At 39.1% G+C, this 25,713-nt stretch overlaps 1 protein-coding gene across 3 annotated transcripts in view; it reads left to right on the top strand.

Annotated features, from left to right (window-relative positions):
• KLF11 (KLF transcription factor 11) overlaps window positions 1–25,713 on the top strand; it is a 51,970-nt gene that overhangs the window by 10,015 nt on the left and 16,242 nt on the right. For 2 of the 3 annotated variants that reach the window (XM_069107750.1, XM_069107749.1), the window contains one exon: window positions 2,845–5,585. The exons of the other annotated variant lie outside the window; for it this stretch is intronic. In XM_069107750.1, the coding sequence (XP_068963851.1) occupies window positions 2,845–3,146 (302 nt within the window). In that variant the 3' untranslated portion in view covers window positions 3,147–5,585. Of the gene's footprint in view, window positions 1–2,844; window positions 5,586–25,713 lie in introns of those variants that run through there. 3 annotated transcript variants of the gene reach the window in all.

The raw sequence follows: 25,713 nt of genomic DNA, 5'->3' as shown, positions 1-25,713 counted from the left end.
ACCAGAGTGACTCCAGTTGATAGGAATGGTGAACAACCTTTTTTTTTTTTTAAACTGTACTTGGTACTATAGCATATAAGACATTTGGTACTATAACATATAAAATACTATCCACTTCTTCCACCTCATGGATATTTTGCATTTTAGAAAGTGTACCCTTTGCAAAAAACAGTCTCGGTGCCTAAGTAAAAAAAAATAGGGAAAATATGGTGAAATATCATTGATTTGGACATGTGGGTGGGAGGATCAGTCTGTAATAGAGTCTTTTAAAAGGGCAATGCAATTTGGTAATTTCAACGTGTGTATTTTAATTCTACTTTCATAGATTAGAATTACTGGTGATTAACATTATAAAAGTACTAATCCAAGCCCATAAATTGATGTTTAAAAATAGATGCAGCTAAAATATTTAGGTGATAATTCCTATAGAAATTTTTTTTTGTGATACCATCTGTGATAGTACCAAGACACACTTCAGTCCTGCCTCTGTCTGAACTGCTGAATATAGAATTTATGTTAATGGAGTTTTGTTGTACATGAAGCCAGCATCTATCAGTGGCAGAAAGAAAATGGCATAGGGTAGGAAGGAAATAAAAACAAGTCCTCTTCTTGCTACCCTCAGCTTAATTTAAAACCTCTCCTTTGGAGCATGTTCCAAGATAGAATGTTCACATCCTAATTAATGGTCTAACTCCCAGGGCACTAAATCCCATAATACTACATTGGTAAATTTTTCAGTTTGGTAATTATATTGAGTACTGGGTTTTCATAAGAAACTAAAACTTTGGATAAGAATAAATATTTTATATATAGGGTTTATAGGATTATAGTATTCACAGTAGAAAGACTCTTCAGAGATGATCTATTCTGGTCCTTCATTTTACAGATGGGATTCATCTATTCCAATATGCTCCTTATTGTCCTAGCCCACCTAACATAAAAGTAATGAAATAAAAAAGATACTTCTTACAATAATCAGACAACAGGTCCAACTGCTTAAAACAGAATTAGTAAATTTATTCAGTTTTAATATGGATGAGCCTGCTGTAACAGAGCCTTGGATTTAGAGTTGAAAACTTGGTTTTGAATCCTGGCTTTGCAGTTAACTTGTGATTTCCTCTGGTCTCAGTTTCCTCCACTGTAAAATGAGGTTGGTGGACTAGATAACCTCTAATAGCCCTTCCAACTCTACAGTTATTGACCTGGGACTTAAGTATCTCTGGATATTTTCTATGCCCTGTGGCTGTAGATATATCACTAAAGACACAGGCAGCCTAGCATTGGAGGGTGAAAATTTTCCTGAGGGAATTTAGGCTAAACTTGGCCTATTTACAATCTCCTGCCTTAGCTAGGTCTTGAAGAGTAGAGGAAATTATAGACCCTTTGTTCTTCGAAAAGTTCCCTAAGAGACCTTTTGTTTTTTGTTGTTCAGTTTCAGTCTTGTCTACTCTTCATGACTTAATTTGAGGTTTTCTTGGCAGAGATACAGGAGTGGTTTAGCATTTCCTTTTCCATCTCATGTGATAGATGAGAAAACTGAGGCAAACAGGGTAAAGTGACTTGCCCAAGGTCACACAGCTAGGAAGTGTCTGAGGTCAAATTTGAACCCGAGATGAGTTTTCCTGTCTCCAGGCCCAGCACTCCACTGCGACACCTAGTGGCCCCATAAGAGACTTTAGTCCAGGGGTGAACCACCTTTGTAACCACATGTGGTACTCTAGGTTCTCAAGGGAGGTACTTTGACTAAATCCAAACTTCACAGAACAAATCCTTTTGGGACTTGGTTCTGAATTTAGTCAAAGGGCTGCCCTTGAAGACCTAGAGGGCCATATGTGGCTTTGAGGCTGCAGATTCCCCACCCCTGCTTTGGCCATTTTAAATGTAATTTAAATATAAATTTAAATTAATCAAAATTAGAAACTTTGAAGTCTCAATAATGTAAATGCCTTGCTTTTTGTGTTCAGGCAGTACTTTTAATCAGGAAGTATTTATTGAGCTATGTTTAAGGTGTGAAGCAGCAACATAAACAAATTCTTGCTCTTAAGGAGTTTCCAGTACATTTGAAGACACAAGATACAGTAACAGTATAAAAAGTAACAGATGCATACAGGAAATGACACAAGGGCTGATGTTCTGGCAACCCTGTAAGATAGGATACTGGGGCAGCTAGGTGCAGTTCATAGAGTGCCAGAATCAGGAAGACTCATCCTCCTGAGTTCAAATGCAGCCTTAGAAATAGTAAATTACTAGATGGTGGTCCTGGGCAAGTCATTTGACCCTATTTGCTTCAGTTTCCTCATCTGTAGAATGTGCTGGAAAAGAAAATGGCAAATTACTCCTGTATCTTTGCCAAGAAAACCCTGAATGGCGTCATGAGGAGTCAGATATGACTAAAATGACTCAACAATAAAAAGATAGGATAGTATAAGGATTAGAGAGCTAAGTGGTACAGTGGTTAGAGTGCTGGACCTGGAGTTCGAATCCTGACTGTACATTTGCTAGTTGTGTGACCCATTACTCAAGTGGGCAAGGTGCTTAACCTCTCAGCCTTAGTTTCCCCAGCTGTGAAACAGAGATAATAATAAGCACTTACCTTACAGAGTTGGTGTGAGGTTCAAATGAGATGTTTAGGGTGCTTTGCAAACCTCATAGTGCTGTTTAAATGCTAGCTATTTCTGTTGTTATCATCCCTATTTTTGTTGTTGCATTGTTGGAGAAAAAAAGACAGAGAGGGACCCAGTGACTTGTGTGATATTAAATAAAAGGCCCAAAGTCCTATTTAGATGGTTAATGTTTTCTCTTTTTTTAAACTTGTGTTTTTCCCCCCTTCCTTCCCACTCATAGGAGAGAAGCCTTTCAACTGTAGCTGGGCAGGTTGTGATAAAAAATTTGCTCGCTCAGATGAACTTTCTCGACACCGCAGAACTCATACAGGAGAAAAGAAATTTGTGTGCCCCGTATGTGCTCGGCGATTTATGCGAAGTGATCATTTGACAAAACATGCTCGGCGTCACATGGCGGCCAAGAAGGTCCCAAACTGGCAGGCCGAAGTGGGCAAACTAAACAGAATTGCTTCATCAGAGCAACCGGGAAGCACCGGTGTGTCTCTGAGCCCGTTAGTCCCCATGCCATCATGCTCTACCTAAGGAATCATTCAGGACATGATCTGCATCTGATATTTTTTTTAAAAGCCTTTATTCGGAACACTTACTGTGATGGCTAAAACACCGAATTGGTATAATATTTTTTTCCAGGTTCTTTGGGCAGTTCCTGATGAAAGCATGTTGTTAACACTTTTTTTTTCTTTAATTGGGGCCTGTTCACAATTACAGTTTTGTAGTTTACAAAATATTTGGATTTTTTTTTAAAGGAAGATGTTCCAAAAATTGATTATCAGAATCACCAGCATTGAAAGAAAACAACATCTTAGCCGTAAAGTTTACAGAATCTTGATTCACTTAACCTTTGTATTCATAATTTTTTTTTTTACAAAATGTTACAGGGTACTAATTTTTATACTAGTGTTTTCTATAAAGGTATTTATATCGTAATTACTTTGCAAACTTTTTTATTAATAATGAAAAAACATTTTTTATAATTATCCAGCTTGGTAAACTTGGAACATCATCCAGGCAAAAGAAGTGATTAGTCATAGTTAGTCTTCTTTAAGCCTAAGAATTCTTAAGACTCCTAAATGATTGACTAGGGGCCTTTTAAAGAAAAAAAAGATCCTGTCACCTTCTCAGAACATTTAAAAAAGTTTGTCTAGTCATTTAAAGTAGATACCCTAAGCCTGGGGGCCTGGGGATTCAAAATGTCAGAGGACCAAGACCTGCCCATTGCATACAGAGTGGCCTGTGTGCTTTTGAGTAAGAAACTGCCTCATGATTTAAATTTTCTTGATTTAAGACAATTACTTTTATATTGAAATTTGGGTGTTTGTGTTCACTCTTGCAAACCATTCCTACTCTCTTATCTCACAAACCCAAAAGATGTGAAATCACTCATTTAAACACTTTTTGAATTGGAATCTCTTGAGGGGTAGCCTTGGACTTTTAGTATGTTGTGTGTAAATTGACCTTTTCAAGTAAATGGAAGTGGCCCATTGAATGATTTTTTTTTCTTTCTGTTCACCAAAGTACTTTACTTTTAAAGTGAAACACATGTTAACTGGCCAGCTCTTGTTCTTTGATTTCCTCACACATCAAGAATAGAAAACAATATTGCAAATGTCAATGTTATAAAAATAACTTGTCATTCAACAGCTTTTGTAACTGGAAAATGAAAGTGCTTTTTGGAAGCAGCAGAGAAAAATGTTTATAAATGGGAAGACAGGAAGGGGAAGGTAAAAGTTAGTTGGCTCTTTCCTTTGCAATCCACTGCTACCATTTGTTAAGTTTTTTTGTATATTTCCCAGATCCTGGAGGAATTCTTCTGTTTTTGTCCATCAAGGCACAAAAATTCTTTTTTGTTAAGTATTGCACTGTAGTTCTAGACAGTTAGACAGTAGGGATTGCATTGTATGTTGCACTACTGCTATAATTTAGAAAGCTTATGTATTTAGATTTTTACATATGAACATAGTTATTGGCAGTTTACCTTTATAAAAATTATGGTAAATTGAAATGTTGAATTTGGTGTTATAAAGTTTTGTGCCTAGCTTATTTGATGTTGAGGCCCTTATTCAATGATATTGAGCTATTCCAACCCCATCCACTCACCCCCTCACTATCTTTAGTGATCTTTATGCTACCTAATGTCAACTACGTTATTTAACCTATATGTAAGTGATGTGTTTGGAATTCACCTATTAGACTATAGAGATTTGGATACAGTTGTAAAAGTACCATAATTTCATATGTATATTTTATATTTTTTACTTTTTCTCCCCTAACCCTTCACTCCCAAACCTATTACAGTAGCATTAGCTACTAAGTCAGCTTCCAAAGTTTTATGATTGTATATATTCTATAGGGCTCCCAATTATGTATTTTTCCTAATTAGGATATACAAAATTATGAATCCTACCATTAGTTCCCTGGAATATGGATGGATTTAAGGGAATTAGTTTTTGAGTGTTGGGATTGTCAGATTGTTTTATTCCTCTGACAAAAAGGACTTAATGGTTGATTCTTTAAAACATACACACAAATTTTATTTGAACTGAAAATGATTTTTATGTATGCTTCCATTCTTGAATTTGGCTAGAAAAACTATAGAAATATCCTCAGTGAAACTCTTTGGTCCTCTTCTTTTGTCCCTTTTTGAGTATATAGGGTTGGGAAACAAGTCCCCTTATTAAGAGAAGTTAGCTCACAAAATAGAACTTTGGTTGTTATTTTTTTTTCTAGGTTCAGAGGCCTTCATTTGAAACCTCTGGGTATTATAGATTGAGAATGATGAGGCAAATTTTCCCTGTGCACTTTATCGCCTGAGTATTTTCTCTTGATTTTTTGAGCCTTTTTTTTTTTAACTTCCAAGAATAAAATTTAAAATGTTTCATAATTGTTTTTATAACAGATATTTTCAACCTCTTATTTAATGTAACTTTTTCCTTTGAATCATATAAAACTTTTGCATTGCAAGTTGTGTGTTTTTTTTTTGTGTGTAGCAACAGTATTTTACATTCAGTACCTGTCATAGGAAAAATCTTCAAAGTGCTCTGTGACTTTGAATCCCAATTTAGGCCTTTCAAAAAAACAAAAAAAAGTTTTTGTACTCTTGCTCTTACTATTTTTCAGCATCTCTGTGAGCTTCATCCTGATGAAAAAAAAAATACATGGGCAAAGTTGTTTCTGTATTGGGAAAGGGAAAGCCAGCAATCTTTCTGACTTGGAATTGGGATGGGAACTTGGTGGGCAAAATTCAGAAGTGAGATTGGCCACTGTGCTGTCTTGCCTTCGTGTCTTACTTTCCTTGCCAGTGGATTAATTTTCTGAATGCTGAGGAATGAAGAATTAGGAGAATTTCTCTTGAAAGTGGAGTATCACAGTATTGTAGGGAGGAGGGGCAAGAATTAGTGCAGTCTCTTTCTTAAACAGATAGGTACTGAAATGGCTTAAATAAAAATGAATTGGGGAAGAAAAGCAATACTTGATGCAGTTGGTTGGGAGGATAGGGTAGTTTAGAGATTCGTTCTGATGGTACCTCCTCCTGGATTCTGCTATAGGTTAGTTGCTAGGACTTTTCAGAGGATCTGAAGCTAATTTTCTCTGTGGAAACCCCATATTCATATTCAATTGCTTTTTCTTGGCTCTAGTAGGACAGAATGTGGTAGATATTCTCTCCTGCCAACTGAGTGCTTAAATAAAGCAATAGGTTGTGATGTAAAACTTCTAAGGATGAAAAGTACCAGGATTATAGGGTTTGATGGAGCTGGAAAGGGCAGCAAAAGTGATCTAATTCTATCCCTTCATTTTGCAGAAGAGAGGTGAGAATATTAAAGCCAGGGAGGTTACATGTCTAAAGTCTTCCATTTAGTAAGCTAACAGGTATTTAATTTGTACCTACTACATGCCAGATACTGTGCTGAGTGCTAGGTATACAAAGAAAGCCCAAAGCCAAGTCTCTCCTCTACAGAAACTCAGTCTAGTGGGGGAGACAATGTGTAAACAACTACGCACAAATAAGATAGAGTATAAATTGGGGATAAATCAACAGAAAAGGGAGAAACTTTAAGGAAAACCAGGAAACCTTGTAGAAGTTGGAATTTTTTATTTTATTTTTTGCTTTTTGAAGGGGGGAAGGTAGGGCAATTGGGGTTAAGTGACTTGCCCAAGTTCACATGGCTAGTTTTGTGTTAAGTGTCTAAGATCAGATTTGAACTCGGATCCTCCTGACTTAAGGCCCATGCTCTATTCACTGCACCACCTAGCTGCCCCAAGTTGGAATATTTTTAATATATTTTTTCCAGTCAGCAAAATCCTCCTTCCTACCTCGTCACAACCACATCGAGAATGAAAGAAAAATAAAACCCCTGTCATAAATATAGTCAAGCAAAACAGAATTTCACATTTGCTGGTCCAAAAAATTGGTGAACGTCTCCTAAAGGACTCTTGAGTCCTTCACTTTTATATCAGGAGTTGAGTATGTTTCATTATTAATCCTCTGGAATTGTGGTTGATCATTACACCGATCAGAGTCCTAAGTCTTTCAAAGTTGTTACCATTTTGTTATTCTATAAATTGTTCTCCTGGTTCTATTTACTTTATTCGGTATCAATTCATGTGCATCTTCTAGATTTCTCCAAAACCATGCATCCCTAGACAGCAGAATTTTAGCTAGGATTTAAAGGAAGCCAGAGGACTGATGAGATTCAAATCAACCTGGAAACCTAAAGCTGGAAGGAATATTAAAGGCCACCATGTCCCACCCCTTCATTTTACATATGAGGGAACTGATCCAAACCCAACTGCTCTGAGTAAATCCATTGTTCTTTATGCGATTCCTTGCTGTCTTGGACACAGACTGCCTTGCACTGAATCCTTTGCCTTAAGTGAGTTGTAACACTTATTGCCTCTTGGGACTATTGTTCAGTCATTTTTCAGTCATGTCTGACTCTTCATGACCTCATTGACTATGCAGATAGTTTATTCAAGGAGCATTGTATTGGGTAACTTCTGGTGGCTCAGTACTGTTCTTTTGTGTGTGTTGTGTGTCCTTAGTTTTCAAAGAGAACCAATTATATCACAGGGTAATTTGCTTATTAATTGGATTTAAACGAGGCAGAATTGCACAAAATCATCAGTCTCACTCTTCCAGAGTTATGAAGTCCAGTGACAAGACAAAAGTTATGGATTGTGACAGGGGTGACCTTAGGATATCCAACCAAGCTCTAAGCACCACAGTACCTGCTTCAGCCACCTTCATGGCCCTTGGAACAAATTGCTCTCATCCACCCATTCTGCCAGGAGAAGTCTTCACATGCTTGGGGTAGACACCCATCACCTCATTGATGGATTTGAGGCCTGTTGGTTCAGTCTGGTTTAGGCCATCTACTGAAGGAGTTTTATGAGGTTATGGCTGCTGCACGTGCTATGGCTTTTTGTAGCCACAGTTAAGACTTGCGTCAATCAGTTGAACACCTGAGGTGGGGGAGCAGCCTGGAAAAGGGCTTGGCAGGCACTCATACCAGAGGAGCTAGGTCTCTGTGAACACCTCATACACCCCAGTATGGTAGTAGCATAAAGGAACCTGTGAGATGAACAGGTCTAAAGACGTCTGCATCCCAAATACTGAGATGGGCTCTTTGTGCCCAGTTTTACTGGAGTGTGGCTGTCCTGCTTGCTACAGCATCCTTAGAGTACTGTTGGAATCTTGGTGGAGGATGAAAGAAAAAGAATGCATGGTTTCAGCATAGAGAAAGCTTATAATGGAACTGCAAAGGAGATAACCTATGTGAAATAGCAAAATCAAATGCAGTTCAGTGTATAACTTGATAGGTACTGAAAGAAGGAATTACATTAATCAAAGGAGAGTTTCACAGAGGAACTGAATGAGCCCTTAGTCATATGGAAAGAAGAGAAGTAGATTGGAAAAGATCTGGAATTCTGTTGGGGCTGGAAATAGAATAAGTAAAGATAAAGAAGAAAGATGGGACTGTGAAGACATCTGCCTAACCAGAGTAAAGGGTGCATGATGGTAAGAGTTGAGGAAGGGCTTTGAACACTAATGTTAAATACCTATGGATACAATGTTAAGTACCTTAGATTTGATCCCATAGGCAAAGAGGAACTACTTTGTGTTCTAGAGCAAGAGAATGATTTAATGATACTAATATTTAAAAGAGTCGCACTAAGGTTAAAAGACTCTTTGGAACCCTAAATTGCATAATTGTTGCAGATCTGCTTTTGGAAGAAGGAATTTTCTTATCAGGAACTCTTGACATGGATGAAATCAGGTCCAGAAAGTTCCTTCCCCCTTGCTGCCCCTGCCCAACCCTCCATTAAATAAATAAAATGTGTTTGATTAAAAATTACTTTGGCAGCTGTATACATGTTGGCCTGGAGCCAGGAGACCAGATAACAAAATTGTTGCTTTTCATCCATTTGTGAGGTGCTAAGAGCCTGGACCACGTTAGGGGCTGTAGAAATCCCTGACTCACTTAGGTATTCCATAACCCTAAACCCTCTCAAGTCCAAGAAACTCTTGCGTATAGAAATTTGCTTAGGGATGAGAGTCAATTTGCAAGGATTCAAAGGTGTCTTAAGCATACAGTTGGAGATGATCAGTTGAGCACTATTTTATGATTTGTAACAACCCTTTTTGATAGGGGTAGATGCAGGAGCCAATCAGCATTCAGGAGTGGCCAGGTGGGGAGAGGCAATTCCCCACAGTTCTGGTTGAGGAAAGGACTCGAGGGAGCAGCATGCTGGTGTTGTCACCTGAAGGGAACACCTGTCAAGGTGTTCTGCTTCAGGGGTTTCAGCAATTACCCACAGAGCATATAGCACCTGGACCCAAGCAGCAGGAGGCTGCCACTAATTTGAAACCAGCCCATTGACTGAAGCTGAATCAGGATAACAATATGTTTGATGACCACGGTATCAATGAAATAGAATAATAACCTGAACACTGTTGATAATCAAGCTTAGCCCCAGGAAGAGCTGAAAAAATGCACCTCCCTCTCTATAGAAATGGGGAGGTGGACAATGAGTGTGGATTTGCATGTGCTGTCAGACTCAGTAATGTGTTGGTTTTGCTGAGCTTCTCCCTCCCTGCCTTTAAATTTTTTTTGCTATAAATTTGACAAAGAGGGGGAATATATTTGGAAATGAAAGTGGTGTAAAAACAAAAGATACCAGTAAAAAAAAAATTAACACGGTACTAGCCCACTGTCAATTTGGAGAAACAGCATAGCAAGCAAAGCAGGCTTTGTGCTGAGATAGATGTGCAGATGAGGTCATAGTAACCTCAGAGTCCTGACTTCTCATCCTCACAAGGGAGTGCTTTGTGGCTTTCTGGGGGCTTGATCTGATCTGTCAGACACCTGTCATGTCTTCCCTGTGAGCAGGGATTCCAGGAATTTTACGAATAAGTTGTATTTGTCTGGAGCAATGTGAACATCAAGGGATATGTCAGTGGCAAAAACAAGTTGTCACCTAGTCCTTAATGTGTTCCACTTGGCTGATGCAGCTTTACTGAAGCATTCTTTTCTCAGGATAGTACTCATACATTCTTCCTCATGATGGATTCTGATTCCAATGTTTATTTTTTAATTTATTTTTTTCTTAACACATGCCAAATAAAAATTAGTATATATATATATATACATACACACTCATATATATGTGTGTGTGTATATATATAATAGAACAGAAAAAGAATTGCACGTTAAACTCAATATCTATAATGTGTAGTTTTCTTTTCTTTTTAAATATTATAATGAATTCTATGTATTAACTTTCAAAACTGTCCAGCTTGTCTGGTTTTCTTATTTCTTTTGGTCCTTCTATGCTCTTTTGTGCATTTAAAAAATCTTCAAATTACTTTCTTTTTTTTTTGCAATTCTAGCATTTGTCTCACTTTTTTTCCCACCTCCCCTCCCCAATTGAAAGGAAAACAAAAACCTTTGGAACAAACATGCATAGCTAAGAAAAGCAACTTCCCAGATTTGGACACATCCCAAAATATGTCTCATTCTTCAACTTAAGTCCATTACCCGCCTGTCAGGAGGCACATTTCCTTGTCAGTCTTCTGGAATCCTCATTGGTCATTGCATCAAACAGTTCTCAAGTCTTTCAAAATTGTTTTTCTCTATAATGCTATTATTGAAAATCAGTTGTTCTCTGGGCTATGCTCACTTTACTCTGCATCCATCTTTCTAGGTTTCCTTGAAACTATCACTTTCCTATGGCACAGTGATATTGCATTACATTCATATATCACCAGTATATCATCCAATTGATGGGCACATCCTTAGATTTCAGATCTTTACTATAACAAAAAGAGCTGCTATAAACATTCTTAAGTATGTAGGTCCCTTTCTTCTTAGATCTCTTTGAGGTATAGGCTTAGTACTGGTATCACTGAGACAAAGGCTATGCCCAATTAGTTCCAAAATTGCTCTTTAGAATGTTTGTTGACTTCACATACTTGTTTATGGACATTTTGGTCATTTAATTTGCATAATTTCAAACACTTTCCAAAAATTCCCTAGTGTGTCTATCTTCTCACAGCCTTGCCAACATTGATTATTCCTGATTTTTGCACCTTTGCCAGTTTGGTTTTATATATACTACACACACACACACACACACACACACACACACACACACACACAATTTCTGCCAGACTGCTCTACAGTCTCTTTACTAGCAGTTTTTATCAAATAGAGAATTCTTTCCTAAGTGGTTTACATCTTCTTGTTTAGGGACCCTGGGATATTGAGTTCCATTGTTTCTGATTCTCTCTTGTCTAATCTGTTCCATTGATCTACCTCTCTATTGTTTAACCAATACCAGATGGTTTTGATGATTGCTGCTTTGTAGTATAGTTTGAGGACTGGAAGTGCTGTTCTCTTCTTGTCCCTACCATTTTCCATTATTTTATTTGGTATTATACATATTTCATTTTTCCAAATAATTTTTATTATTTTCTTTAACCAGAATTTTGTATACCAATATTTTGAATGCTTTGGAAGATCTATATATCCCTAGATATTTTACAACATTTTATTGTTATTTAGAATAGTATTTCTCTTTCTTGGGTTTTGTTATAAAACTATAGAAATGCTATTGACTTTTAAAATTTATTTATTTTTTAGTTTTCAACATTCACTTCCATAAGTTTTAAATTTTCTCCCTTCCCCACTCCCTCCCCAAGACAGAATGCAGTGTGATATGGCTCTACACATACATTCCTGTTAAATACATTTTCACATTAGTCATGTTGCATAGAAGAATTATAATGAATGGGATAGACTATGAGAAAGAAAAAAACAAAACAAAGAAGAAAATTTTCTGCTTTGCTCTGCATTCCAGCTCCATAGTTTTTCTCTGGATGTGAATGACATTTACCATCATGAGTCCATTGAAATTGTTTTAGATTCTTGCATTGCTGAGAAGAGCTAAGTCTATCAAAATCAGTCATCACATACTATGACTGTTCCTGTGAGCAATATTCTCCTGGTTCTGCTCACTTTACTCCACATCAGTTCATATAAGTCTTTCCAGGATTTTCTGAAGTCTGCCTGTTCATCATTTCTTATAGCACAATAGTATTTCATTATGTCCATATACCACAACTTGTTCAGCCATTTCCCAATTGATGGGCATCCCCTCAACTTCCAATTCTTGGACACCACTAAAAGAGCTTCTACAAATATTTTTGTATGTGTGGGTCCTTCTCCCATTTTTGTGATCTCTGTGGGATACACCCCTAGAAGCGGTATTGCTGGGTCAAAGGGTAGGCACATTTTAATAGCCCTTTGGGCATAGTTCAAGGTTGTTCTCCAGAATGGTTGGATCAGTTCACAGCTCCACCAACAATGAATCAGTGTTCCAACTTTCCCACATCCTCTCTAACATTTATCATTTTCCTGTTTTGTCATGTTACCCAATTTGATAGGTGTGATGTGGTACCTCAGAGATGTTTTGATTTGTGTTTCTCTAATCAACAGTGATTTAGAGCATTTTTTATATGACTATAGAAAACTTTAATTTCTTCCTCTGAAAACTTCCTGTTCATATACTTTGACCATTTATCAATTGGGGAATGACTTGTATTCTTATAAATTTGACTCAGTTTTCTATATATTTTAGAAATGAAGCCTTTCTTTATTAGAGACACTAATTATAAAAATTCTTTCCCAGTTTTCTGCTTCTCTCCTAATCTTGGTTGCATTGGCTTTGTTTGTGCAAAAACTTTTCAATTTAATGTAATCAAAATGATCCATTTTGCATTTCATAATGTTCTTTATCTCTTGTTTGGTTATAAATTCTTCCATTCTCCATAAATCTGAAAGATAAACTATTCCTTGCTCCCCTAATTTGTTTATAGTAGCAGCCTTTATACCTAAATCATGTAACCATTTGAACTTAAGTTTTGGTATGTGATGTCAGACATTTTGGACTGTGCCCAATTTCTGCCATACTATTTTCCAGTTTTCCCAGCAGTTTTTTGTCAGATAGTAAGTTCTTATCCCAGAAGCTGGGGTCTTTGGGTTTATCAAACAGTAGATTACTATAGTCATTGACTACTGTGTCTTGTGTACCTAACCTATTCCACTAATCTACCCCTCTGTTTCTTAGCCAGCGCCAAGTAGTTTTGATGATTGCCGCTTTATAATACAATTTAAGATCTGCTATGGCTAGGCTGCCTTCTCTAACATTTCTTTTCATTAATTCCCTGGATAATCTGGATCTTTTGTTCTTCCAGGTGAATTTTGATATTATTTTTTCTAGCTCTATAAAATAATTTTTTGGTAGTTTGATCGCTATGGCACTGAATAAGTTAATTAATTTAGGCAGAACTGTCATTTTTATTATATTAGCTTGGCCTACCCACAAGCAACTGATGTTTTTCCAATTATTTAGATCTGACTTTATTTGTGTGAAAAGTGTTTTGTAATTGTTTTCATATAGTTCCTGGGTTTGTTTTGGCAGGTAGGCTCCCAAATATTTCATGATGTCTACAGTAACTTTAAATGGAATTTCTCTTTCCATCTCTTGCTGTTGGACTTTGTTAGTAATATATAGAAATGCTGATGATTTATGTGGGTAATGCTTTTGATTTTTGAGTCTTTGTTTTATAGCCTACAACTCTGTGGAAGTTGTAAATCATCTGAAATAGCATCTTTGCTGATTCCCTAGGATTTTCTAAGTAAATCATTATATTATCAGTAAATAGGGATGGATATCAGGGTGGTGAGGTGGCACAGTGAGTAAATCACTGGCCCTGGAGTCAGGAGGACCTGAGTTCGGATCCGGCCTTAGACACTTAACACACACACAAAAAAAAAACCTAGCCGTGTAACCTTGGGCAAGTTACTTAACCCCAAATGCCCTCCAAAAGGCAAAAAAAAAAAAAAAAGGGATGGATAGTTCTATCTTTGTACTTATCTTTATGCATTTAATTTCTTTTCTCTTGGCTTTTTGCTATCACTAGCATTTCAGGACTATAACAAATAATAGTGGGGAAAGTAAATTTATTGCTTTATTCTGTATTTTTTGGGAAAGGTTCTAGTATATCCCCATTGCACATGATGCTTGCTTTTGGTTTAATTAGATGCTTTTTATCATATTGGAAAAAGGTCCCTCTATCCCTATACTTTGTAGGTTTTTTTTTTTAAAGCATAAATGCATTGTCTTGTTATCTCAAAGGCCTTTTCTACAACTGTTGAGATAGTCATGTAGTTTTGAATGTTTTTGTTTTAAATATAATTATATTGAATGCTTTCCTACTGTTGAATCATCCTTACATACTTGGTATAAATCCAACTTGATAATGATGAATGATTTCCTGGATGAATTGCTATAGTCTTTCAAGATTTTATTTAAAATTTTTGGGTCAATATTCATAAATGATATTGGTCTGTAGTTCTGTGCTTTATCTCTCCCTGGTTTATATAATAGGATTGTAATCATCTTGTAACAGGAATGGTAGGATATTTGTGTAGTAGTAGTAGTAGTAGTAGAATTGCTATTTAAAAGTTTCATAGGGGAAGTTAGGTGATGCAGTGAATAGAGCACTGGCCCTGGAGTCAGGAGGACCTGAGCTCAAATCTGGATTCAGACACTTAACACTTACTAGCTGTGTGACCTTGGGCAAGTCACTTAACCCCAATTGCCCTGCTTTCCTCCCCTCTAGGAAAAATAAAACAAAACAAAAAAATTTCATAGAATTTCTCCTGTGAATCTACCAGAAATAGTAGTCCTCTTCCCCTTCCTGTTAGTCATTCCTTTACAGCTAGTTCTATTTCCTTTTCTGCAATCTTTTTTAAACTGATCAACTAAAAGGTTATCAATTTTATTACTCTGTGCCTTACTTTCTTTATCCTTAAAATGTGAATATAAATGATACCTATATTACCTCCTTGTAAAGCCATGCACAAGCAGCTTTCCAGAAGAATGCTACTGTGAACAGCTTTTAAGGTTGTGATTATACAGTATAGTGAACACTATTCCATAACAAATCAAAGCAAAGCATTCACAGAAAATCAAGGTACGGCATTCACAATATTACAGCTTATCACAGAAAATTACAATATAGTATTCACAACAGCTTATCTTTAAAATGACCACATAATTTTCACCAAAGTGGTCACAATATTTAGAAAAAAGAACAATCATCTCAAAGTACAGTAGTCAAAGTCTTCCACTCTTGGGGCATACTAAGTTACAAATCAATCACTTATTCAGTCATCAGTCACTAAGTATCATTAATCACTAAGTACAATCATTAGAAAATACACAAACCCTCCACTCCTAAGTCACGAGTAAACTACAATTCCATCATTACTCAGTACCCACAGAGAGGTCTTTTCATCTTGACTTGGGGCTGGTTCTCAGATTCCCTGGATCCCTTTCTATGGTCCCAGATCCTGCCTGGATTCACCAGACTGTCACCTGGGTTCAATAACAGACAGTCCAGCTCTCTGGATAGGTCCTGCTCCACACTGAAGTTCACAGGGTGCAATCCATCTCAAATCCTTAACAATTTCTGCTCCCAGGAATTCAAGGCTCAACCAAGCCACAGACAAAGTCTCTGCATCTGGGTCATGCTTCCTCAAGTCTTCAGCAGCTCATTAAAAAAATCAGAATCACCTTATCCAGCCTGGGGGGAGGGAGCTCCTGGGCTCCTGGCTCCTGGGCTCCTCTTCAGCCTCCTCCTGGCTGCTGCTTCTGCCTCCGTGGTGCTCCAAGAAATTCTGATTGTGCCTCTCTGGGGCTTTTCTTATATAGATAGCATTAGCTACTTCCTGTTTCAGGCATCCCCTTCCTGTTGGGTCAGGAACAGGGGTTCATACCTTCTGTTTCTTTCACAGAGGTTTGATTAGTTACTAAGTGCTAAGTACCTGCTTACTTGCCAATACAAAAAGGGGTCTTCAAATTACCATTACATTCCTCCTTTATAAAGATCATGATTAGTCATGTTTAATAAGAGCTAACATTTATATGATGCTTTAAGATCTGAAAAACACTTTACAAATATTATTTCACTCGATCCTCACAATAACATTGGTAGATACCATGTTTTCCCGATAATAAGACCTATCCCGAAAATAAGCCCTCCCCTTACTGTGTAAGATTCCTCTAAAATAAGCCCTCCCCCCAAAATAAGCCCTCTGGTGTTTTTCTGTCCAAAAAAATAATAAGACAGTGTCTTATTATCGGGGAAACACGGTAGGTCCTATTATTACCCCCATTTTATAAACGAGGAAACTGATTCAGGCAGACATTATGCACTTGCCCAGGGTCACATTGCTTCTAAATGTCTGAAGTGGAATTTAAACTCATGTCTTCCTCATTTCTGGCCCAGTACTCTTTTCACTTCATTGCTTCTATGTATCATGATATGGGTTAAGTACTTTGTAAACCTTGAAGCATTATGTGCATGTCAGCTATTAGAATTAAGCAATACTGTAATGAAAATCTGAAGCAGAAATTATAATAAATTTGCTCACATTTATGCAACACTTCAAAGTTTGCAAAGTGCTGTGTATACATCTTCTTTCATCCCCATAACAACCCAGTGAGGTAAAAGCAATTATCACCCTCATTATGTTGTTGCTGTTTAGTTGTTTTCAGTTATGTCTATGACCCTTTTTCTGGGGTTTTCTTGGTAAAGTTACTGGAGTGGTTTGCCATTTCATTCTCTGACTCATTTTATAGATGAAGGAAACTGAGGCAGAGTTAAGGGACTTGCCCAGGGTCACACAGCTAGTAAGTATCTGAGGGCACATTTGAACTTAGGTCTTCCTGAGTCCAGGACCAACACTCTATCCACCTAGCTTCCCTCATTATGCTTTTGGGAAAACTGGGAGTGCTGAGTACCATATCCTCAAACCCCCAAAAAGAACTATCTCACTCTGATTTTTATCAGATCTCAAACTCTGTGTTCCTTTTTGGCATTTGTTTTTGTGATTATCCTCATCTCTTAATCTCCTTTGACCCACCTCCTGAGGGCCTCCTCACTCCTGGCCTGCTCACTTCATCGGTTTGGTCAACTCTGCTCATTGCTCAAGGCTTAGCTACCCAGAGAAGACGTTCCAGCTGGAAATGTCTCCACCACTAGCAGACTGAATGATGACTTCCTGTTTCTAAGCCTCTCCGGAAATTTGATCTGCTTTGGAAGATACAACAACCCTGTTTTTCCTTTTTAGCTTGAATCCTAGCAACGGGAGCCCAGTTCATTTCTGGCAGGAACAATTTGTCACTGAGGTTCAGCAGAAAGAGCCCTAATTTTAGAGTCAGAAGACCTGGATTCAAAACCTGACTCTACTACCGTGTTTCCCTGATAATAAGACACTGTCTTATTAATTTTTTTGGACAGAAAAACACCAGAGGCCTTATTTTCAGGGGAGGGCTTATTTTAATGAACATTGACAGCAATTTTAATAAACAGGTAAATGTGAACAAAAAAATGTACCTTTATTCAATAAGCAAATCACTGGGGAAGAACAGGATGACGCGCTCACTGCTACAGCTCTGATTGGATGCAGCTTGGGGCGCGGCGTGCGTTTCACGGGGTGGGGGGGCGGTGCATACAGAGGGTACCGTAATGTAGCGTGTAGCACAGGGGATCACCTTCACTGCAGTAGCAATCTCAATAAGGCTTATTTTCGGGGGAGGGCTTATTTTAGAGGAATCTTACACAGTAAGGGGAGGGCTTATTTTCGGGATAGGTCTTATTATCGGGGAAACACGGTACTTACTGCTTCTACAATGCTGGGCAATTCCTTTTCCCTTCTGTAATGGGAATGCAAATTTGGAAGATCTTCCCTGCCCCTAGGCTAAAGTGCACCTGAAGCCTGGGGTGGGAGGCTTGTTTTTCAGTAGATACTTTTTGATTGGCCTGTGGGTCAATAAGGTTGTTACATTCTCTGAGCCAGGAGAAGGTTATATAAGCCCTGATGTGTAGCTTTGTTTTGGGGCTCACTTTGAGAAGTGTTCTGTGATTTGATCTGAATTCTGGGAAGCTGTTGTTGAGAGTCCCCCGGCTTTGAAAAAACCCAGATGTTGAAACCCAGATGTTGACTGGGTATGGATGTAATGGTTGGACAGTTTGAAATCTGTCTACTAGATCTGTTTCTGTCTTGATAATTCTGTCTGTGTACTTTGAAGTTCAGGGTGCTGACCTTTTCCCCTGAACAAGGTAAAGGATATATGTCTGACTGATTAAAGTAAGCTTGTTAACCCATTTTGAGTTGCTTTCCTTTATCAAAGCAGATCCAAGAACCTGTGGTGGCAGGAAACCCTGAGGACGCTTGGGGTGCTTGCCGCTACAAAATGGCGTCACGAACAGGATCTGCAGAGTAAAAGGAAAGTATGGGGACTGGGATAATTGTTTGTTTCCCAGTTGTGGTAGCTGTGATTCTGTGGAGCTGTGGAGCCGGAGAGAAGGATGGCCTGCATGCAGACTTTGCTGAGCTGAGATCAGGAATGGTGAGCTGCCTGCAATGGGACCTGGGCAGAAGCCAGGAGTGGTTGCCGCCTGTGGGAGGAGAAGGAACCCAGGAGTTCGGAATTCAGCCACAGGAAAAGATAAGAACTGAGCAGCAAAGCAGGGGCACTGAATGTGTTTCCTGTCTGCATCCCACAGTTTGGGACCCAGAGGGAGGATGGACTTGTGACTATGGTGGGTGGGATGAAGTGCCTTGGATCCCCAGGGACCCCACCTTGTTGGTTTTGTTGCCCAGCCCCCTCTCTGTACTTGGAAGCAGGGGCTGGAGCTGTGTGAGGGGAAGGACACCGCCCTCCCCCCCCCCCAGAATTTTATTTGAACTCTTGTTTTGAACTGAAGTGATAATGCTATGTACTTTGTGTTTGTTTAAGGCCCAGTGGCCACTTTGGTGACTTTAGTTCTGTACCTTGAAAATGTGACCTAAGAGATGTTTAGTGCTAATTCAAAAGTAAATTGTCTATGCTATGGGCATGAAAGATCTTGGGGCCGAATGTAATGGGAATGCAAATTTGGAAGATCTTCCCTGCCCCTAGGCTAAAGTGCACCTGAAGCCTGGGGTGGGAGCTTGTTTTTCAGTAGATACTTTTTGATTGGCCAGTGGGTCAATAAGGTTGTTACATTCTCTGAGCCAGGAGAAGGTTATATAAGCCCTGATGTGTAGCTTTGTTTTGGGGCTCACTTTGAGAAGTGTTCTGTGATTTGATCTGAATTCTGGGAAGCCGTTGTTGAGAGTCCCCTGGCTTTGAAAAAACCCAGATGTTGAAACCCAGATGTTGACTGGGTATGGATGTAATGGTTGGACAGTTTGAAATCTGTCTACTAGATCTGTTTCCGTCTTGATAATTCTGTCTGTGTACTTTGAAGTTTGAGGTGCTGACCTTTTCCCCTGAACAAGGTAAAGGATATATGTCTGACTGATTAAAGTAAGCTTGTTAACCCATTTTGAGTTGCTTTCCTTTATCAAAGCAGATCCAAGAACCTGTGGTGGCAGCAAACCCTGAGGACCCTTGGGATGCTTGCCGCTACACCTTCCTAGGTCTGTTTCTTTATCTGTAAAATAAGGCAAGTCAGCTAGATGGGGGAGGGAAGGGAATAAGCATTATTTGTTGAATCCTCCCCCAGATCGAGCCTTCTAACCATAGCTGTCCCTCAAGGTTTGTTCCTGGGCCCCCCTTCTCTTATCTTTATACTAGTACATTTGGAGTCTTATCAACTCCCAAGGATTTAATTACCATCTCTATGCTCATATCTACTTATCCTGCCCCAATCTCTCAGCAGACCTCTAACCTTGAATTTCCAACTGCCTTTCAGACATCTCAAACTGTAAGTCCAGTAGACATTTCAATCTCAATGTGTCCAAAATGGAACTCATTATCTTTCCTCCAAACCCTCCCCCCTCTTTCTTACCTTTTCTGTTGCTGTAGAGGGATAACTCCATCCTCCCAGTCCCTCAGGCTCACAACCTGGGAGTCATCCTGGATACCTCCCTATCTCTCACCACTTATCCAAGCTATTGCCAAGGTCTGTTGATTTCACCTTTGCGACATCTCTTGAATATGCCCCCTTCTCTCCTTTGACACTGCCATCTCTCTGATGCAGCTTCTCATCATGACATCCTTTCATTACTGCAACAGCCTGCTGGTGAGTCTGCCTGCCTCAAGTCTCTCCCCACTCAAATCCATCCTCCATTCAGCCACTAAAGTGACTTTCCTAAAAGACAAGTCTAATCTTGTCACCCTCCTACACAATAAACTCCAGTAGCTTCTTATTACCTCCAGGATCAAATACTAAATGCTCAGTTTGGCATTCAAAGCCCTGCTTAACCTAGCCCCCTTCCCCATTTCCAGTCTTCTTACACTTTATTCCCTGACACATACTCTTTGATCTACTAGTGCTGACTTCCTGGCTGTCCCACAAACAAAATTTTCTGTGGCTGTCTGGCATACCTGGAATGCTCTTCCTCCTCCAATCTGACTTCTGACCTCCCTGGCTTCCTTTAATTCCCAATAAAAATCCTACCTTCTACAGGAAGCCTTCCCCAATCCTTCAGAATATCAGTGCCTTCCCTCTGTTGATTATTCCCCATTTATCTTGTATAAAGTTTACTTTGTATACATATGTTGTTTTGTTGTCTGTTGATTAGATTGAAACCTCCTTGAGGGCAAGGCACTATTGTGTCTCTTTCTATATCCCTATCACTTAGCACAGAGGCTGACACATAGTAGTCACAATACCTATTGATTGCCTACTGTGTGCCAGACACTATGTACCTACTATGTGTCGAGCTTTTTGCTAATATCTGATCCTCACAACAATCTTGTGAGGTAGGCAATATTTTTGATCCTCCTTTTACATTTGAGGAAACTGAGGCAGACAGAGGTGAAGTGACTTGCCCAGGGTCATTGTTGTTTTTGTCCTTCATTCCTGAAGAAGACCATGACATTAGGGAGGTGATGCCATGACATGCAAGTGAATTGGATTTAAGTAAGGCAGGGCTGTGCAGAGTAACCAGCCTCACACAGGTAATAAATGACTTGGGCTATATTTGAACTCAGGTCTTCCTGATTCCAGGTGCAGTGATCTATCTACTGTTCCACCTACTAATCGTCTACTGGGTTCAAGGCATGTGCTAAGTGCTGCAGGGGACTAACTCTATTTTTCTTTCTGACCCCTACCCTTTTATTCCTTCCCTCATAATCTGGGAGTATCAAACAGAATTTTAGGCCCTAGTCAACTGATTAACCCATGGACTTGGAGCCAGAGAATATGAGCTTACATTTCACACTGTTACCTAGTACCTGTGTGACCTTGGCCACGACACTGTCCTTATCAGGGCTTCAGTTTCCCTAGTGATAAACTGTAAAATAAGCTCTCTTCCAGCTGTAAGTCCTAGAGACCCTTCCAGCCAATGCAGAAATTGTAGTATTTTTCAGAGAAAATACAATCAGGGAATATTTCCTTTTCTTTTAAAAGGGTTCAGGGCCCCAGCCACTATAGCATACAGAGAAGCCTCTTGGGATGCACACTCAGAAGGAGATTCCCTAAACAGCACTTGGAGAGTCATTTCCACAGAGTTTGAGGAGTAATGGAGAGAACAGAAATATATTCATGGATATGGACTCAAGGGCATAAGCAGTTTTAATCTCTTGAGGCGAGATGCAGCTTTGTGGATCAGGACCTCAGGCAGCAGAGTTGAGCTGGCTATGGACTTGAAAGAAAGCCAGCTCTGGCATCAAGAATCTTTCTGTGAATTAAGAAAAGATGCTGGAAGCACAGGTGGGCAACCTGCCCAACAGAGATGATTCACTCGAGAGAAACTTTGTGAGGATTACACAGGAAAGAAAGGATGTCTAGGCTTTGTTAAGTACAATAGCCCCAGACTTGTGTATCTGCCTCCTCTCCCAACATGTGTATAACTACCATTGTACATTGTAGTTTGAACCCATTTTTCCCACTGACCCTATGTATATGATGAAGGGAATGTTTTATGGCTATTTATGCTATGCCATTTTGGTAAATGCCTTTGCTAAGAACTTTGTGTACTTGCTGGTTGTTAGTAGGAAACATTGATGGGGGCTTCTGAGCTGTAATAATAGGATCCTTGACCCTCAGGCTATCCCAGACCCCAAAGTAGTGCCTCCCTTCAGGGGACTGAACCCTTCCTTCAGTGATAATGCAATCTGAATTAGTAGCCCAGGGATGGTTCTACATATAGACAAAGGAAATAAGGTCTTTCAAGGGTAAAGTGACTTTCCTAAGGTCAAACAGGTAGTGAATGGCAAAGTTAGGATTTGAACCCAAATCTTCTTTCCACAACACCATGGGGTTTTAAAGAATTAGAGTTGAAGGGTACTCTAAGGGGCATCTAGTATATGAACTTCATTGCACAGATGATTAAACAAAAATTGAGGCCTAAAGAGGGTGCTAACAATAATATTGACAATAATGATGATAATAAAAATAGCTAATATTTTCATAGTACTTCACATTTTGCAAAACAATTAACATGTATTGTCTTATCATAGACAAGACATATAGATGTAAAAATGCCTAACAGTACCAGGCAGGAATGCCCAAGAAGTGGTCTATAAAATAAGGGCTGATGGAACTTAGAGGAATAAGAACTCACTGTGGGTTGGAATCAGTCAAAGAGGGCTTCATGGAGGAGGAGAGACTTTAGTTGACTCTTAAATTTAGTTGAATCTTTGCTTCAAAAAACTATGGTTGCCGTTATTTATATTTTCTTCCTTCAGTGTTTTCCTTGGGTTTTAATCGGTTATACCTCAATGTCTTCTTTTAATTTGTGACAGCTTCATGGCACAGTGGAAAGAATTCTGGCTTTGGAGTCAGGAGAACCAGGGTTCAAATCTTAGTTCTGCTATCTCCGATCTAATATGACCAAGTCACTTTTCCTCTGTTGAGCTCAGTTTCCTCATCTGTAAAATCTCCAAATCAAATATTTTATGCTTTATGAAAGATATATAATGACTTGTGATATAAACTGGTTTATTAGGTTAAACTGAATGGTTTGCCAGTTTGACAGTGATGACGTACATAGATTTCAGGAAACAGATAGAAAATAATTATTTGGGGTGGCTAGGTGGCTCAGTGAATAGAGCACCAGCCCTGGAGTCAGGAGGACTTGAGTTCAAATCCGGCCTCAGACACTTGACACACTTACTAGCCATGTGACTTTGGGCAAGTCACTTAACCCCAATTGCCCTCCAAAAAGCAAAAAAAATTTTTTTTTACACAGGAGGTCTTGGTATTACCTATTTATTAGATTTCCACTCAATTCTTTCCTTCTGTTCTGTTGTGTCTGCAGCCAGATTTGAACTTGAATCTTCCTCTATCCAACATGAAAAAGATTTGAACCCTAGCTCTGCTACTTACTTTCTAGGCATAGAGACTTTGGTCAAGTCTCTTTATTCAACCAAACAACTAACCAGCCAATATTTATTAGGTACTGACTGTGTATCAGGTACATCTCTGCTTGGAGATGAAGATACTAAGAATGAAACAATCCCTACTCACAATGAGTTTATTTACTAATGGGTGGCCCTCGGTTTTCCTATGTGAAAAATGAAGGGTTGAACTAGATGATATCTAGGGTCTCTCTTAGCAATAAAATCTATCATCTACAATATCCTCAACAGTCACACTGCATGACCCAAAATTTGTGATTGAAGCTAACTCCCTTCACATAAAACAAGTGGTCTTTTAATTTGCTCTTTACTCAGTGTCCTCAGGTATACCACATCTCCTCGAAAACAATACATTGGTTTTTAAATTTTTTTTTCTTTTTGCCTTTTTGGAGGAGAGAAGACAGGGCAGTTGGGGTTAAATGACTTGCTCAAGGTCACAGAGCTAGTAAGTGTGTGAGGCCAGATTTGAACTCTGGTCCTCTCACTGCACCACCTAGCTGTCCCCAAAACAATACATTGTTAATAAGAATACTTAAAGTAATCATGATTTCCCTGATGTGATATACAATTGGGGCATACTGGAGTCAGCTGGTGCCTGTTCCTGAGAGCTGATTGTTAAATTTTCAGTGGGAGCATTTACTAACCTTGGAAATAGACAAACAGTACAGGTCAGGAAGCGCAGCTAGGTAGCACAGTGGACAGAGTGCTGGAACTGCGGTTAGAAAGACTCATCTTTGTGCATTCAAATCTGGCCTCAGACATTTACTAGCTGTGTGACCCTGGGCAAGTCATTTCACCTTTTTGTCTCAGTTTCCTCATCTATAAAATGAACTGGAGAAGGAATTGGTAAACCACTCCAGTATCTTGGCCAGTTTTTGTGGGGTTTAGGATAGAAAGGAATTTTTGAAGTTATCTAGTCCAGTCTCCTTGTTTTCTGGATTAGGAAATTGAGGTCTTGAGAAGCAAAATAATTTTTTTTTCCTTTTGTAGGGCAATTGGGGTTAAGTAACTTGCCCAAGGTTACATGGCTAGTATTTTATGTGTGTGTGTGTGTGTGGGTGCTAAGTGTCTCAGGCCAGAACCGAACTCAGGTACTCCTGATTCCAGGGCCAGCACTTTACTCACTGTGCCACCTAGCCACCCCAAAGCAAAATAATTTACACAAGGTAGTCAATGGAAGGTCAGCATTTGAATCTAGGACATCTGATTCTACATCCAGTGCTCTTTCTGCTATACCACAAAGCCTCAATGTCTGTATTATTATTAAAGGTGTTAAATAACAATTGTTATTTTACCATCCTCTAAATATTACTAGTCTCCCTGATTGACAAAATACATGATCCTGTCTTTGTGAACTTGACTGTCATAAAATTTTGCCATTAATTTGATTTTGTTTTTAGATGTCATGGGTATAAGGAACACTTTCCATTTGACAGCATTTAGCTAGGGCTTTATAGTGGGGCCAGGACAGCCTAGCTGAAGCTGCAAAGCTTCAGGAGGGAGGGACAGATGCCACCACCACCACTTTGGACCACTACCAGACTCTCAGACCTTGATGGAGACAGCCCTGGAGGTCCCTGAACCCAAGAGCCTTGGGAATGGGAATGCTTCTAGCCAAGGCCTGCAGCCATTACCCTGGGAATGAACCCCTATGAGTTGCAGCCTGGCAAGTGCTCCTGAAGGTGCTATAGTCACAGATATTAAAGACCCAGAAAAGGAAGGACTTGCCACCACTGTCCTTGGCATTGTCAAATGATCCAACATCTGAAACAAGTGTGATTTTATTCATGGAAATAACATTAAAGAAGAGGCATTACTTTCTGCTTTGCTACTGTGCTTTAAGGCCCATGGGACCTTTCCATGGTCCTTGCAGCTAATGCCTTCCATATGTGTTGGCTTCTCCATTAGAATGTGAACTCCTTCAGAGTGGGGACTGTCCTGCTTTTAATTTTTATCCCATGTCTTTTGTACATAGCAAGTTCTTACAAATACTTCATTCCTAGAACCTGAGAGACAGTAGTCTCCAGGCTCCAGGGGTCTTAGCATTTGGGGGCCTTGGGCACAGGTGCAAACTCCATGAAAATCTCCTTTGAAACTCCTGTAGATTTCAAGAAAATGAGAATGTAAGCCTATATGACAGTTCCCTAAGAAGACTCTTCCCCTC

Source organism: Petaurus breviceps, unplaced genomic scaffold (genome assembly GCF_028583685.1).
Source record: "Petaurus breviceps papuanus isolate PSGF00001 unplaced genomic scaffold, PetGlider_PUasm1.0 90255, whole genome shotgun sequence".
NCBI lineage: Eukaryota > Metazoa > Chordata > Mammalia > Diprotodontia > Petauridae > Petaurus > Petaurus breviceps.
Note: the sequence above shows the minus strand (reverse complement) of the source record. Positions and strands in the feature narration are given on the sequence as shown.